At 32.7% G+C, this 18,060-nt stretch overlaps 1 protein-coding gene across 35 annotated transcripts in view; it reads right to left on the minus strand.

The window, feature by feature from the left end:
• The window catches only part of NRXN1 (neurexin 1), a gene marked incomplete at its 5' end in the record, with an annotated part of 1,024,512 nt that overhangs the window by 145,964 nt on the left and 860,488 nt on the right, over positions 1-18,060 (minus strand). For all 35 annotated transcript variants that reach the window (XM_084235920.1, XM_084235919.1, XM_084235910.1 and 32 more), the window contains one exon: positions 7,136-7,307. In XM_084235920.1, the coding sequence (XP_084092046.1) occupies positions 7,136-7,307 (172 nt within the window). The remainder of the gene's footprint in view (positions 1-7,135; positions 7,308-18,060) is intronic.

Here is an 18,060-nt window from a genome sequence, read left to right on the forward strand (position 1 = left end):
GGGAATTGAGTCTTGACTTACATGTTTTGTGTCATTAACTTTCACAGTAATATCCAAATAGATATCTAACACATATCTGAAAAAAACTAATTTTTCAGTTATATTAGTTTTGTCAGCAGTAAGCAATTAAGGCATTATTTTTTTTAATTTTTAGAATGAGTATGTTCTGAAAATAGAAAGAAATGGTCAGCTAGATTTGAACTTTCAAAATTATATTATAGACAATGATTAACTTGGCCTGTGAAAACCTGGCTCAAGTGCTAGAGGATAAAACACTAATGAGAGACTATTTTAGCATATAGTGTAAGATAACTTAATGGAAGTCAGTGATGGATCTAACTGACAGGCTTCCTGGGACAGGAACTTTGATTTAAGGAAGATACTACTTTAGTCTTGTTGATGTAATCCCCTTTCCTTTTGTTGTGTTGTGATGAATAATTTTATGGAAAATAACTGTATTATCTAAGTTTGCTAGCTTTATATCCTAAATGATGCCAAGGCCCACCGAACCATTTGAGAATCTTTCTTTTGTAATTGAAAATACTAATATGATGGTTTTATAATAACTTTAAGTACTCTGTTATTAAAAAAAATATTGAGGTCATGAGAATATATAAGAATAAGTGAGAAGTCTGAGAATATATAATTTCTTTCCACCTCCTTGGATACAATTATTCTGATGCTAAGCATTTCTGGCAGATTTATTTAATATACTCCTCAATAAAAAGTTCATTATGCTTTATCATTAAGAAAAACCCCCAAAGTCCCAGAAAACCTGAACACCATGAAGGAAGATAATTAATACAGGGAAAAGTCAGAGTTTTAGCTATAAATTGTAATGTAACTTCAGTATTTGCAATTTCAGGTTTCTCATAGAATATCTGAATTAGTAAACATTTAACTACATCACACAGAAATCAAATATTTATATATACAAACAAACCTTCAATCATGCACATAAGTATATTTTGACTGAAAACTACCATCAAAAGACAAAGTCCTTAGTCGAATAAGGACTTCAGATTTAGTCAACAAATATTTATTAAACACCATATTATTTGACAAGTCTTGATTCTGCCTATAATTGGACTCTACCAGAAATTGATGATTTCTTTAAAGAGTGATTCAAAACTTCTATATGGATTATCTGTTTTCATGAGAATGTTATATTTTCACTGTCTTGTATTAGTAGTAGGGAAACACAATTTGATCAAACATTTCCCTTATCTATACCTTTAGCCAAAACACTGGGCAAGACTTTTACTAAATTTTCTCTCCTACATAATATCTAAGTATCCAAACATCTGCATTCTCTAAATGTCCATTACTATTCTGGTTACTTTATCAACTAAGTTTCAAGCAATGTCATTGAGAAATAAATATATAAAATTTGAAATCATGTGAACCCAAAGGCTGAGTGCTACAGGAACAACACAGTGATGATTCATAATGGTTTACTTAATTTGCAAATGAAGATTAAAGAAATTAAGAAATAATACCCACTAATGAAAATCATTGATTAAAAAAATTCAGTGATAAAATAATTATACTTTTTGTAAGAAATTATCTTTACTTATTTCATGTGCTACTTTTTCTAAGACTCACAAGACAGTTTTGTGTGTGTCTGCCTGCATCAGAAGAGGAACAATATTACATACTAATATATGTAGCTATGACCAATCATCTGGTATAAAACTTAATCATGTAACTATATCATATTGGATTGACACGCATCTAATCAACTCTTTTCATCTTGGATTCTGTCTCCCAGACAGTATAAAGGAAGGTGAACAAAGCCAGTGTATTTAGAGTCCCCAAGCGTAGTTTTGACTCTGGCACTAACTAGCCAGGTCCTGATTAAATTAAATAGCATTATAATGTTTGATAAATGAAGGAGCTGGAATAGAAAAAGTTCTTTGAAGTTCTTGCCCTCCTTAAAGTGTTATGATTAAAATGAGGTGGACTTTCTCAACTACATCATACATTGTGAAAATTAGGTGAAAAAATAAAATTAAATATCAAAACCATAAAGCCTGAAGACTTTTAATGTCAAATAGGAAAAACTAGATAATAGAATGACTCAAATAGATACTGAATAAATTATTGATGACCTGAACCAAATATAATTCAACTAATCTAAGTTCAATGTATAGATTTTAAAGGACAATCATCAATATAACTTTCCTGAACTCTGAAATATTTTACCACTTTTCAAAGTGGTAAAAGTCAAGATTTAGAAATAATATTTACAAAATCTTTGAGACAAATAAGTCATGAAAAAATTTTATGTCATCTCTATAGAGCATTTTCTTGGGCTATCCGTGACTTTCATGCAAATCTTATATGTCTAAAGAATCTCCTTTGCTACCCAACTCAAGGTCACCATTTCCTTCTTTCTTTAAACTCTAATAGCAACTGAATTATGTACTATGATTTTTTGGTGCATTTTTTTCTTACTGTAGATAGCTACATTTTTTTTATTCATTTTCTTTAATTGAAGTAACATTGATTTACAACACTGTATATGATTCAGAGGGACAGGTTCTCACCACCGCAGATGTGTGTTATCACCCCACACCCACCACTAATGAACCCTTAATCCTCTACCATAGTTCACTGGACATTTTACCTCTTTTGTTCCCCACCCCAACACCCCCTTCTCATAGTCTCAATTTACAGTCATATTTCTGGGTTTGTTTGGTTTTAGTTTTATCTTCCTTTTGTTCTGTTTCTTTATATTCCACATATGAGTGAAATCATTTGGTATTTGTCTTTCTCCTATACTATGATTTTGAAATGAACACATTTTAGTTGATATTGGTAAGTTTTCTGAATCTTTCTTGTTGTGCAAACAAATCAATCTCATAGCAAGCAAGAACGGGTAACGTTCTCCATGCATTCCTACCGTAGGTTTCCATTCCATTAGTACTTACTGTAGTCTGGTGACACAGTGTGCAGTTAGAATGTTGAAGAATTAATGGAGAGGCAGAAAGAGAGGAAGAAGTGTATGGGGGGGCAGGGAGAGAGGGACTTCTTTTATTCAATTGTTCACCATGTTAATGTGTTGTGCACTCAATCTCTTATTTATTTTCTCATACCCTATTCACCCTATTTTAGACCTTTATCTTTTGACACCTGAATTGTTTTAATAGCTTCCTAAATATTTTATCTCTATCTCTTCCTCCTTGTTTCATTAGAACAAATGTATGTAACTATGTAAAAATTTAGCCTTTCAATACCCAAATCATGTACCCTATTTTTTCATAGTTTGACTAGACCACTCAAATCTCAAATGACATCTCCCTTAAAACTGACTTTCCTGTTGCTTTAAAAAATATATATTAATATTCAGAAACTAGACAAATAAATATGACTCCTGCATTGGCTCACATATTTTTAATCTGGGATAGCCTTTACTTGTCTCTGTAATCAGATGGTAAACCCAGCTGCTGCTTTAATATAATACACATGTTTTAAATAATTGTTGATTTGATGTATTAACTTGAAAGGAATAAAATAAAATGAATATATGACCCTATGTAGAAATATAAAGGACATCTTTTTGGCACATGTGGTAAACAAATTAATTTAAACATTTACCCTAAAAGGTAACTGATTTATCTGAAGCAATCTTTACTTGGATCAAATAAAATGATGATAGACTTTGTGGATTAATATTATGAGAAAAGAAAGTCTGTTTCTGTTCAGAGGGGAAAAAAATCGCCTCATAAAATAATTAGGGACAAATCAGAGATTAATGATGCATTATATTCTAGAGCTTTACCTGATAAGCACCCAAAAAATGGCTTTTTTCAACTTAAATGGTTTGTAAAACATTTCTATACTATGCTCCATACACAGAAAATAATGGAAACTGGGTCTGCTATTCAGAAAATTCAATATTTATTCTAAAATATGAATTGTTGAGTTATAGAAATATTACATACACTCCAAAAGAGCATAAAACCTACTTCTTCTAATTAGTTTTTCTATGAAAGCCTTCCAGACAATTACAGGGTAATACCACTGGTCAATCTTTAGGTGCTTTTCATTAAAGGTATAGTGTTGCTACCAGATGAATTGCTTCATATAAAAGCACTTACCACAAAGCCCTATAATGGAAGGTTAAGTGCTGTACTTAATTACTAATTTCAACCCTTATTACCTATATTTTGCAGTGCAGGCACTTTAAAAGGAACCAAATATAGTCTGTTGGTTCCCGCTTCTCTGATTATAGGATTTGGTGGTAAAAGCATTAGTCCAGCTGTTCTTCTAATGAATGATAACAAAAAAACCCTTTTAAAATAAAAAATAGTCATACCACAAATCAATATAAAAGATATATATTGAACTCATACACAAAATCACTTTGCTCAAAAAACTTTCATCTAGACTTTTAAATTTGTTTTCAGCCTTCATGGGGTTGTTGCAGATTAAACTCCAAGAGAAAAAACAGAATTTGAAAATTTTATGGCTTATTTTCTACCTCAGCATCATGCTGAAATTTACACAGAATAAATGATCAATGAAATACTTGGTGACAACAGTGGGGACTCCTGAGTTCTTAACATACTGATCATTAGTTTTTTGTATGTGTGTACCAGAAATCCTCATATTGCTCTGATTTTCTTGCATATAGATTCTGTGTTTTACCCTTGCTTATATCATTCATAATAACTTCAACTTTGCTCTTCTTGGTTTATTAATATCATTTGGTGAGAATATTTGAATATAAATGATTACATAGGTAATAGCTATTTCTATAAGATTTTATCAATTATCTAATTTATAAACATATTTATACTACATTTTTTCTAAGCATCCATCTAATTGACATATATTACACATGCTAAACAAATCTGATTACAAAATATTTGTTGAATTTATTATTATTGTTCTAATCTTAGTTACTAGCATTCAGATTGGTAGCATGCTACAAGGAGACAGGACCATGTTTTTTAAAAACTGTAGATAATACATAGTACCTGATATGTATACAACAAGAAGATTGCTCATTAGATAAAACATGTGAAAATAATCAGCTAAGCACTTTTGTAAATCATAAAATAATCATATAATGCATTTGGTGCATTAGAAAGCTAGATTCTGATTATCTTTGCTTGTGAAATGTACACTATATTTCTCTTTTAGATGTGAATGATGAATACTAATATAATAATGTCTATAGATATTTTTAACATAGTTTAATCCTGAATTTTCCAAACTTATTTGTGAATAGACTTCCTTCCTCTCCCCCTAACCCTCTGATAGAATACCACAAGGCTTATTTAGAACAAAGTTTTTTAAAATACCAGTTTTGAAAGTATGACAAAAGTAAAATGTTAGTAAGTTATAATAATTTGAAAGAATTAAATACTGAAACACTGTTGATAGCAACATAATTTATCACTTATATGTTCAGGTCTACAATTCATATAGGATAATATCCCATGGGCAGAGCCTGGAATTTATCCTACTTTATTAGCTTTCATGGTGTCCAATGCAATGATTTCTCAATAAATTGATTATTCAATATTTTAATGAATTTGCCAGTTTACTTATTATAATTCCACTGATACTGTAGGCATTATAAAATGAACATGTCTGGTATGATTTTGTTACATGTAATAAGGGATTAGCAGGGGCTCTGTAACATTCCATGCACATTTAAATAACGATCCTTCCACTCTTTCATCTTACTATATAGATGGCAAGAGGTGTACCTTCTCATAATTATAAAATTGTAATAATTCCCAGACATCAATTCAGCAAATGTTCATTGAGTAACTACCATTTGCCAGTATTATAATTGGCACTGGACATATAATTAATGTGTATACTTCTGAATTTTGACATACAACAGTTTTTTTTATTACATTTAATTCAGCAAATATTTGTAGAACACCAGGCTTATAGAATAGGTTTGAAACAATGCTGCAAGATGTAAAAATATTATAAATCATAAATTGTCCAGAAGGGATCATAGACATTTATTTCTACAAATGTGAGACAGTACTAATAAAAATTGATCTCATTTAATAAGTTATATTCACAAATTATTTCTTTGAGGAAATAGCCTTTATAATAGAAATTTATATACTCATTTTGGTATAATCATTTTTGCTGCACAAAATGGTAATTTCTTTTTATACTCTATCTTTATACTGTGCTATATAATCTACTATGCAAAAGCCACTTGTATCTAAAAGGGTAAGAGAGAGTTAAACAAGACTGATGTTTTTAATGTCTTTTGTACTAAAATATAGAAAGGACAATAATTGCAATAAAATACCTTAAATCTTTAATTTGCATTTTGCTTAAAAAGTTAAAAAGTAAGCATTTTGTTTTTGTTTTTGTTTTCTAATGGAGACTATACTCAATCACAAGTAACACAGGTTTAACTAAGTTTCTGATGTACTTGTCTTGGTGTCAATAATGTAGTACTGATAAAGTTGGCTAACAATTAACAAGGTAATTTTTATTTTATCAGTAACAGCTTTTTATTCATTTTATAGACTTATGAGTAATACTAGTGTCACTAAGTGTTTGTGAAATCCAATGAAATCCAATGGCAAATGACAGTGAAACAAGCTTCATTCATCGACATGTTCTTGGATCTGCTGGTTTACAGCACTAACTACATCCTTTTACTACTTTTGTTTCTCCTCTGGCCCTCACATTCCTTCTGTTAGTTTCAGCTACCTATCACCATCAAAGGAGCCGTCTGTTCCTACATTCCTACAGAGAAATGTCTTCTAGTATTCTCTCACTTAGATTTAAATATTAAGTTTGTTACTTTTGACAAAGCCTTTCCTTTGTTCAAATGCAAAGATCCAGTAAAAAGAGCTTTGACAAGTTATACATTTTATGTGTGCATTTTTCCTGGTTTCACTGATGTGCTGAATTTTACCAAACAAATTGTGTGCCTTCAAGTTCTCCTATGAAACGCCATTTGTATACTGTATCAAGAACAGTTTAGGACATCATTACATTCACATGACTCTACAGTCCAATAAATACTTGATGGTTTCTCAGAAAACCCTCAATTTGGTGAAACGGACACAAAACAGTGCTTTGCTTTGCAGGTTTTTTTTTTCCATAAAATCTTCCCCAAGATACACATTCACTGGCTTACCTGCAGGGTAGCGCTCGATCACTGGCCAGCTGTCCACCTGTAAGGTGGCATTGCCACCACTCCTCGTGAAACGGACTACATGGTATTTCCCATCGTTAATGATTGCATTGGACTCTTCAATGGCGATGTCATCTGTCCCAACATTAAATTTAACTCCAATTTTTCCTTGGTGCTAGAAGGCAGGAGGGGGGGAAAAGGATTGTATTGAGTCATACTGATTAGTCAGCATTCAGTAAGAATTAATTATATAGGGTATTGTTCAAGAGTATGTTTTGCACAACAGCTGCTTTCCTCCAATCTTATTTATGAGAATTTCATGTAGCAGAGCAAGATTTTTAATGTCTGGATAAATGTGAAGCATTTCTTTCATGGATAATTGATATTCCAAAAGACATGTTTTCAAGAGAATTGAGCTGCCATCTTCCCAGAAGTTGACAAAGAAGATGCATGATGCCTGTATGAAAGGACGCCCTTTCATCTCTTTTAACATAGCCCCTTTAATTCACTATTTCCATTTCACAATAAAAAAGGGTTGAAATTCTCTCATTCAATAACTGGTGAAATCAGAGCAATAAAGTCTATTTAGAGACTATTGACAAATGTTCACAATATAGAAAATCATACTATATAATATAGGCACATGTACAGGCATTTAAGGAGTGCAGTTTCCTAGTGATATTCACATACACCACAAATCATCAAATGCTAAGAGCCTGAAATTTATTCAATTTCTTATTTTACAGATGATGAATCTATGCACAGGAAAGAACAATGAATTGTTCAATATCACATAATTTGGTAGAGGTACAAAGCTAAACTTCATTTCCCACCATTTTAGTTTATATTTAAGTGAAGATAAAGCTAATATAAGTTTATCTAAAATTTACTGTCTCTGAATTATGCAAAGCAGTGTTACGAGTCATTCTAAGTGAAAGACTTATTGCTGTTAACTTTAGATTTCATAACACAAGTCAGTAAAGAGAAACGTGCTTATGTCCTCTGCCTCTGAGAAGCATTCTCTAACAGTAGGACTGTCAACTCTACCATGAATGTAGTTGATTTTTTAAAGCATGTGGATTTTCCCTTAATCAGTAACAGAGTAAGTGCACTGCAGGCCTTTATCAGAGTCCATAACCTCAACTGTCTGCATCTCACCTTTCACCAATCTCAGTTGAGAGAACAACATAGGGGAACAGAGGCTTAAAGGATGTATAGTTCATACATGTTTTGGTAGAAATTTTAAATCAGAATATCAAAACCTAAAGATTTGAACCACTTCTGCTTGGCCATTGTTGGACTCTCATCATTGAACTGGGCAACGAGACTATGGGATGAGATTACACTGAGAGCTATTATTAAAAAAAAAAAAACACCTTATGTAAAACTATATGAAGAGAATTGTTGACGATTTTATTTGGGGCTTTGCCATTGTCCCCTTTATACAGTGTACTAGGAGTGAACTATTTCAAACATAACAAGTGCATGAAGATATTTATTACTCTAGAGATGCCCATTGTTTCAGGATATTTGAATATTACTGACATGTTCCTTATTCCAGGATAGATCAAAAGAAATTAGTCAAGTCCCTTCTTGTTCTTTCAGGAAGGCTACAGCAGTCTATTTTTATCAAAGTCCTAACTATTTAAAAAAGATCCAAGTACTATGAATAAAATCATTACAATGCTACAGGTACAAGATATACCAAAGTCTACCTAATCTCTAAATTTTATTGCAACATAAAACATAAAAATGTTTATTTTCTGAGATAGTAATATCCACAGATTTCATGGGGACTGATTTATTGTAACATAGCAAAACAGATAATTAAGAAATAATGAGGATTGGTGATGCTTGCAAAGAAACTGAATTTTAAACAATGTCCATCTTTCTCTGTATGTGTTGATTTGGTCTTCAACTTTCAATATCTATGTTATCTCATGAATTCAAACTCCAGAGTTAGCTATAAGAGAATTTAATAACAACAAAGTAGGTTGAAACAATAGACCCTACCCTAATTCATACATTATTTAACCCATTCCAAGTTGCATCAAATGTTTGAGGAACAATGTAAACATAAATGATAGTTAAATGTCCTTTTCTCCTGAAAACAATCAAAATTAAAAATAAATATAAATCACAAAATATTAAATCAACTATATTTAGAATAACAATATTTATGATTCTATGAAGAAGCTGAAAATATTCTTATAACACAGTCCACATGTTGACAGAATAGCAATTCACTTCAATTATATAAACAAAAAAAAAAACTTGCTAAACTTTCTTGCCAGTGGATAATTACAATTTAAGATAATCCATTTCCAATTCTTATTCTCTGGGATTGAATGTGACTGTCTCTGGCAAATTCTCATGAATATTGCATTAGCAAAAATAGCAGTAATTTCACTGGACAAGTACTGATCTTTCAGCACCGTAACTTTCTTGAAATGGATAACTGGCTCATATCATAATTTCAAAAATCTATTATGAGAGTATCAGTAACGAGGCATTTATAATTTAATGAAGTCTTTCCATGGATTCATTAAATAAATAGTGACACAGGTAATTATTGATTTTTTTCACAAAAGCTCATTTCTGAATAAAGATTATATTATTAAACTAAGTTAAAAGGAAACATAATGAAAGACGACACTGGAAAGGAACCTGCAAGTTCCAGCAAGCTGCACCACAATTTAATGCACTGTTTAATTCTATCTGCGATCACATATCCATTTGAAAAATATTTGTTTTAACCAAGATTAAGATTTAATCATGTATTCAATATCTTGGGCTTACTTCAAGATGTTTGTATAAGTACAGATATGTTTCAGTCTATCTGCATATAAAATAGGTAACATAGAACATATGTATATAAGGATTTAGCCTGTATAAGGCATTTACATATATGTATTGCTTTTTTTCACTTACTCTGGGGTTGCTATATAGAAGCAATTATGGTTGTCACACTTATGTTGGGGAAAATAGGGCAGCAAAAACTGAAAAATTGTTTTCTATAATTTTTCGCTTATTTGTTTCACCATAGTCTCAGAGTGCATCATGGAATAGTCTGGACAAGTGTGCAGCACAGGATAGCATGGAAATGAGCAGGGAGATTTGCTTATGGTCTGTAAGGCTCTTGTCATGCACAGTGTTACAGTCCTATACTCCAGGGCTCTACACTGGACGGGAGTTGGCAATGTCTTAACATGCACACAGTCCTCCCCTGGTGGTGCAGGTGGTTGAGCGCTGCACTGTGAAGCTGTCCGCAGCCTCAGCAGCGACGGTTCAATCCTGGCGGGCAGGCGAGAGTCCCACATGGTGCAACAGACCTCTCCTGTCTCACCCGCTGCTCCCGTCAGCAGTGTATTTCGTCAGTCTTCCTGTTCTGTTCCCCACTCTGTCTCTGGTGAATCCTCTCACCCTCAAACATCTGGCCTGTATCCCAGTTCTTGTATAAATAAATAAATTTTCAAAACAAAGCAAAACACGTACACCGTGTTTGTGCCTATTTCAATTCATGGTCTAATGGTTTGATGGTCCAATTTTATCTTAACTGAAATTAGAGACAGGTTGAATGTTACATTTTCTTGCTCCAGTGGCTAATCCTCACCAGAGAACTGAGGTTTTCAGGCTTGAGGGGAGATCTTGGGTCTGAAGCCACTGTGAATGGAGTAACACTGATGAATATGCCAAGAGCCACCTATTCTCTCATTTCAAAACAAACACAAGGATTCAGATAATTGCTAATTTAATCCAAGTGCATTTCCAAAGGAATGACTTGGAGGTCTTGCTGACTGGTAGAGATTGTGTTTATCAATCTAGATGATCCATCATGTCAAGAAGCTGTGGTCTAGTTATTCTAACCTCGTACTGAGCTGGAAATGCATCATCCCCCCAAAAGAAAAAAAAGTCACAATTTCAAAAATAAGAAGCTACTTTTGTTCTGTCTTTCACTTTACCCACTGAATAATACTTTATTTTTATTCGTTCAGCTAATGAGTAAAAAATCAAATATGTATGTATGCACTAAGTATATAGACAACAAAAACAAACATATAAAGAGTATCCTTTTTCAAGAAGTTTTCAATTAAATTGGGAGAAAAATCCTGCATACAAGGTTCACCCACCCTGAAAAAAGTTAAGAGAGCAGCAGAGAGGAACACAGTGAGGGAGGGTTCTGAAGGACCTCCAGCCTCGCATCAAAAGCAAGCCGGAATTTGGACAGTTATAGTTATAATACAGTTACTGATACAATGATACTATGGGATATAGAAGATAAGTTCTGCCTCCCCTTTCTCTTTTCAGGTATTACATACTAGAGTGCTCACCGGGTGCTAGGCATTGAGTTACACAGGATAGATACATCTACCTAAAATTCCCTTTCAACTGAAAGGAAGTACTATTTTCCTTATCTGCTCAGTTTAAATAACGTACCCCAAACCATACAGCTAATAAACAAGTACTGGAACCTGACCAAATGGAAAGGGCTATAAATAAAAGAATGGCTTTAGTTATGTCTCTGTTTCAAGAAAAGGCTTGGAACCAGGAGGTGTATAGTTCATCACAGTTCATCTTACACGTGAACTGTGGCATCCATAGCCTCACACAATAAGGAACCAGGAGTGGGTGAGATCTAGGGTGAGAACACCTCAGAAAGTTCTCATTTAGAGGTATTACAATCTAAAAACCTATTTTTATTTTCTCATCAAATTGTAACTATAGGTAGAAATCTTTTCTAAAGTACTCCCATTCTACAGAATGTTGTTACTCCTTTGAGTCCATGAAAGTATATTGTGACAGTGATATTACCCTCTTGGAGGCTAATAATTATAATTATCTCTCAATTCTCTGAGTGTCAAAAAAAAACTTCCACAAATTTTCCAGCCCATGATGGTCCTTCACACAATGTTGTAGGTGTTAGTTTTTATACACCTGCTTTAAATCCTCAATTTCACATAAAGTGCTTAAGATTAAAAAAAAAAAAAAAACACTGGTTTATTCCTCATTGCACCTAGCAGACTACCTCTACATTTGTAATTTTCCAAACTCTTTCACATACAATTTTCTTTTTTAATCGAGATATAATCCATGTCATAAAATTTGCCCTTTTAAAATGTACACTTCAATGGTTTTACTATGTTCGTAAGATTGTGCAACCATCACCACTATTTAATTTCAGAACATTTTCATTACATGACAATTTGCTTGTGTTGCAATAATGCATATCAAGTTCTTAGCACACATAATGACTACTCAGCACGTGTGAGTTATGTTGTTATTGCTATTATTTATTATTATTCTTACAGTTGAAAAACAACGTTTTGCTTCATAGTTAGTGCATAGACGTTAATTAAAATAATGCTTGAATTATATAGCCATTTCAGTTTAGTTAGAACACTTAATATCTCAGTGACATCATTTGTGAAGCAGCTTATGTATTTTATGAATGAATATATTAAAGCACAAAAAGACTGAGATGTGACCAAAGTCAGAATATCTACTATTTGGCTGAAGAGAGAACATTCTAAAATTTAATAATGTTCACCTATGGAAAAGGCTGTCCTGCCATTGGTTACACTGAAGCACAAAACATTTTATCGGACAACCGTTCTGTCCTCTCCCATCCTATACTACTACTGTTCTATGAAAAGCCAAAATGGAGACCAAGGCAGTTAGCACAGAAAACAAAATTAGAAAAGGAAACAAAGTGAATGGTTTGAAATACAACAGTCATCTAAATGGAATTTCGAGTTCCAGAGTTTTTCAAAATTTGTAAGATAGATTAACTAGAATTTGATGGTATTATTTAAGTGAAGATTTCTTCATTTATCTCTAATTCTAAAAATTCTAACCCCTCCTGTAAGGATGGGAGGAATTAAGAGTATGGGTTAGAACCATTGTCTTGCCAGTTATATAGGTCTTGATGCTCATAAGTGAAAAGAAGGGTCAATGATTTCTTCTCTTGAGGATGGAGGCCCTGACTTCTGGCAATAACAACTCACCATCTTTTTAATACTATGATTTCCACATATTTCTCTCCTTAGATAAAATCAAATCAAGAATTAAAACAATGTTGGAGTGAAATTAGTCCACTAAATGACTGGGTGGTATATTTTTGAAAGGGACAATAACCCTATATTGATATTTTGAGATCATCTTTATTTTTGAGATCACCAGTCTAGCCAATACTAGATAAGCTTGAACCATTATGAAGTTTTCCAGTGCGTCCATGGGTTCAGAGATGTCATCAAGTCTTTTTCATGGTACATTCCCATGGTTCAAACATACTGTCTCTGCATGAAACCATAACTGCTGTAGAATGAAATTATGTTAGCATATCTTCTTGGGAAGCAGAACCATCCCAATGAGATTATCAATTCTGTATTTCTATCCACTGAGATAGAAAATGCCATGAATAGAAGTATTCAAGTTTAAGTGCGTCCTTACCTAAAAAGAAATATATTTTATGATTAAACTTTTTTCCCTAAATAATCAAAAAGAAAAAAAAATCAAACAGAACAATAACAAAAAAAAAAATGTGGATTTGCTGGTGGTCTATATAAAGTTCTAAATTTTTCACAGATAATTCCCTAGTTTTAATATTTAGCCCAGAGAACTTGCATCATGACAAATTCCTCAGGTTGCTGCATGGAAATTTAGGATATACACCAATTTAAGTTAAATCTTCCAAAGTACATTGAGATGATCAGATATGGCCTGATTTTTTTGTTTGTTTATTTTAGATCTGTTTTATCATTGTTGCCTTAAAAACCCCTAGTTTTAAATTAACTTTGCTCATATTGACAGTCATTCAGGAAACTGCAATAAACATGTTTCAGCTGCTGATTAAAACATAACTTTGTTTATCTGCTTCTCTTTGATTTCTTTTATTGGGCCATTATACTGCTTATTATTACCTTCACCAGAAACTAGACAGGAAAAGGACATTCAGCTTTATCAATTCTTCTAAGTTGTTGATATTTCTACATGAAAAAAGTTTTCCTATAAAAGAGGTTAGAATTATTTCTGGATTTCATTTACTTCTCGTATCCCAGTAACATTGTTTGGTAAAGAGCTGACTATATAAATTGTAGTCTGACTATAATGCCCCAGAGTTTCTTAGAACAGAGCACACATTTTTCAGAGAAATAGAAAAAAAAAATCTTTGGATGGCGATTTTAGTCTCTCACACAGTAAATGTTACCTTACTAACTATATTATAAGTAAAACAAAATTAGCCACTATATTTTAAAAATCTTTAAAAATAAAAGTTTATCAAGAGATAAATACAATTATTTTAAGTACCTCTATTGATGAATACTTCTAAGTTATACCTGAAATGAAAAAAAAAAAATAGTTTGGAAGAGATATCATTTTTTAAGATTATTTTTGTATATCATGACTTGCAGGCAGCAAATAGCAAGGCAATATTTTCAAGTGTATTTGATGTACTATCTTCATTATGCTATCTTAGTTTCCACAAACCTCAAGCAGAGCCCTAGCTTGAAATATATTCCAACATAAAAACTAACAGTGCTGGGCCTCCTGTGGTGGCGCAGCAGTTGAACACTGGGCTGCGAAGCTGCCTGTGGCCTCTGTAGCACCGGTTCAATCCCTGGCCACCAGTGAGGGTCCCACATGGCGTGACAGACCTCTCCTGTCACACCCACTTCTCCCCTCAGGAGTGTATTTCAGTCAGTCTGCCTGTTCTGTTTCCCACTCTGGCTCTGGTGAATTCTCTCACCCTCCCGCACTTCTGACTGTACCCATTCTTGTATAGATAAATAAATAAATCTTAAAAAAAAAAAAAAAACTAACAGTGCTACCTTTTTTATTGACTTCTAGCCCAGAACTACCAGTTTGACATCCTTTAAAAAAGCAAATAAATGTGTGCAAATGGGCAGAGAAGTGCATTCACCAAAGACTATTTCTATTGAAACAGCAAAGCTGTTTGGTAAGTGGGGTAAGTAATAATTTCTACAGCCATCAAAAATAAATCTATGTTTATGTATGTAACTTTGGCACAATAGCGTTTTCAGGAGGGGACATATGGTATCTAAGGCTGAAGTTCTGATGATTTTAACCTTTCTTCATCTTAATAAAACTGTAACGCTGCCACAAAAATAATGTAAAGATATGTGTATCAAATATCTATTAGGTGCAGTGTATTTCTTAAAACACAGTAACATTCTTTGTAGGACTCAAAATTCTAAACAAGTATATTTGTTGGTTGCATTTATATATAATTACTTCTTAAATTGAATGAATTTCTTGTATAGATTAGTCTAAAAATTTGGAAACACATGTATTTAGTCCTCAATTATATTCACTCATTCATTCATTCATCCAACAAATACTAATTGTTTTTACTACATTCCTGATATCTACTAAGTTCTGGATAAATAATGGTTAACAAATGAGATAGCATCTCTATGGTTATGAAGCTTAAGTCTTTCATTATTTCTTTATACATTATAATTTATATTAGCATATAAAGAATGCTGAGTGCCAAGAAGGAAAGAGCAGGGTGTTATGGGAGGCATTGCGAAACGAAAGCAAACCAATCTGAGGAGCTGAAAATGAGAAGAAATCAATAATGAGAGGAAGAGTTTTTCAGGCAGAGGAACCAATATGTGCACAGGCCCAGAGGAGGGGAAACAGATATGTTTAAAGACAGATGCTGTAATGTACAAATGCAGATTCAGATATAAATAAATGAACTCTTTATAAAGATGGAGATATGTAAATTCTATATGAACATATGTAGATATTATCCAGAAAATTTGTCTAGGAGATAAAACTAGGTTATGGAATTATGCACAAAAGACCTAAAATATGTCATTTATACAAATAAAGCAACTGGAAAATAGATAGCTTAAGCAATTTTTAAAAATCTTCCAAGCTAAAAATGGAAAATTGTTGATATACTTGTAGAAACTAGCAGTATGAATCTTGACATTCATCTAATTGTTTGTTCCTAAGTTTCATTCATCAATGTACTTTATGAAATGTAATATATAAAGACTTTCTGAATCAACAGGGACTTGCCACATTTTCCAAAAGTCATTTACTTTGCCAATGTCAAAAAATGATTCATCATTCTATGCTTATATTTCAAAGCTAATACAACAGATTTAGTTTCTTTGTGGGGTGGAATATCTTGTTAACTTTTTTCTCTAGAGGGTTCTTTAATTGCAAGTTGTAGCAAGAGTTCTCATACTTTCCACCTCAGAAATGCTTTTCAAAAACACTTGAATAATTTTGTAAATACACTCCACAAACTCTTTAAAGAAATAAAAGTTTTCACCACTACCATTTTATTTCCCTCTTTGCCAGAAGAGAAAATGACCAAGGTTTATGAGGTTTACTCTCTATGTCTCTGAAATGTACACTGTTTTCCAGGCAGTGAAAAACTGATTTCAAACAAGCAGAGGGGTTCTTAATCCAATTTTGCTTTTGGAAAATTTTCAAATAAATCAGGTCAAAATATGAATTCTTCCTGTAATGTGGCCAAGAAATCTGAAGTTACACAAAGTGCTCAAATCCTAATAGCTCATCAATATTTTGAACATAAGATGAATAAATGTCCCTTGCTAACTTCAAATAATTCAATAAACTAGCCAAATAATTAATCTCCTATATTTTGTTTGGGAAAAAGAAATTTGAGAACTTTAGTATGGAGGTGGACATTCAATCTGCTGAACAAAAGGATACTGCTGATCTGTAATGATGTTTCATTATGAAGCAAAAACCTTCTGAAGTACAAAAGACACTCAAAGTTAAAAAGCTAATGACAATAGTTAAAAAGCTAATGCCTTATAAGAAGGCCATGTCTCATTTGATCAACATTATTATTCTACAGTGGACTTAGGGTTACCTGTGAAAAATTGTTAATTATTAAATGTGACAGCAAGATTAATATGCTGTGATCTCATATTCAACTTACACATTTTCTCTGACAAACATGTCCACTCTTTTAAAATGAACACAAGCCAAACATAATCAAAAAGGTAAAAAAAAAAATCCTCATGATAAACATATATCATGCTATCACAGAATCAAAAACTTATTTTAATAAATTGTAATATTGGTCCAATGCATCCTAAATGAATGCAGATAATCAAAAAGGACTGTATTTCACAACAGATCTATGCATGGTGATGATGATTGTATTGTTGGTGAGAATGTTAATAGCTACATTTCTTGAATACTTTCTATGAGTGAGGCACTTCTCATATACAGTTTATAAGAAAAACACATTAGAATATACATTATGAATTTCATTTATCTGATGAGGAAGCTTAGCCTCAAAAGGTTTCATAACTTACCCAAATCACATATTTATTAAACCTCAGTTCTGTGATTTGATCTCAAGCAATGTGGTTCCAGATTTTTATGTGCTTAACCACTCAAAAAGGAATCTGAGATGCTAAAAACTGTAGTTTAGACATGATTTTTGTAAGCACTTGGAAAGAGATTGTAACATCCTTACTTTTATGTATACCCTGTAATATAACAATGACTTCTCACTCCTTGCCTCCTTCAATCCACACAATAACTCTGTCAACTTTATAATCATCTTGGTGAAGATGTTTTAAACTTAAAGCAAATAAGTGATTTCCTTGAAGTCACAAAGCCAAAGCATAACCTGGTCACATTCAACCAGGTCTATCTGGTTCCATGCTAAGGTTTTTCAATCACATCATGCTGCCTCCCTTCCACTGAAGAGTAGAGAGACCACATGCAGACACCTTGGGGTCTCTATATCCTTTATCATTTCATGAGACTTTGAACAATGCTAAACTTGGTAAGATGGTGGTTGTCATGCCCCAACAGCTCTTCTTCCATAGGTATTACATTAGTGTAGATGTTTAGAATTACTGGGAGGCTAAATCTTCACTTGAATTTGGGCCAGAGCATATTTT

Source organism: Talpa europaea (assembly GCF_964194135.1).
Source record: "Talpa europaea genome assembly, chromosome: 6".
Classification (NCBI taxonomy): Eukaryota; Metazoa; Chordata; class Mammalia; order Eulipotyphla; family Talpidae; genus Talpa; species Talpa europaea.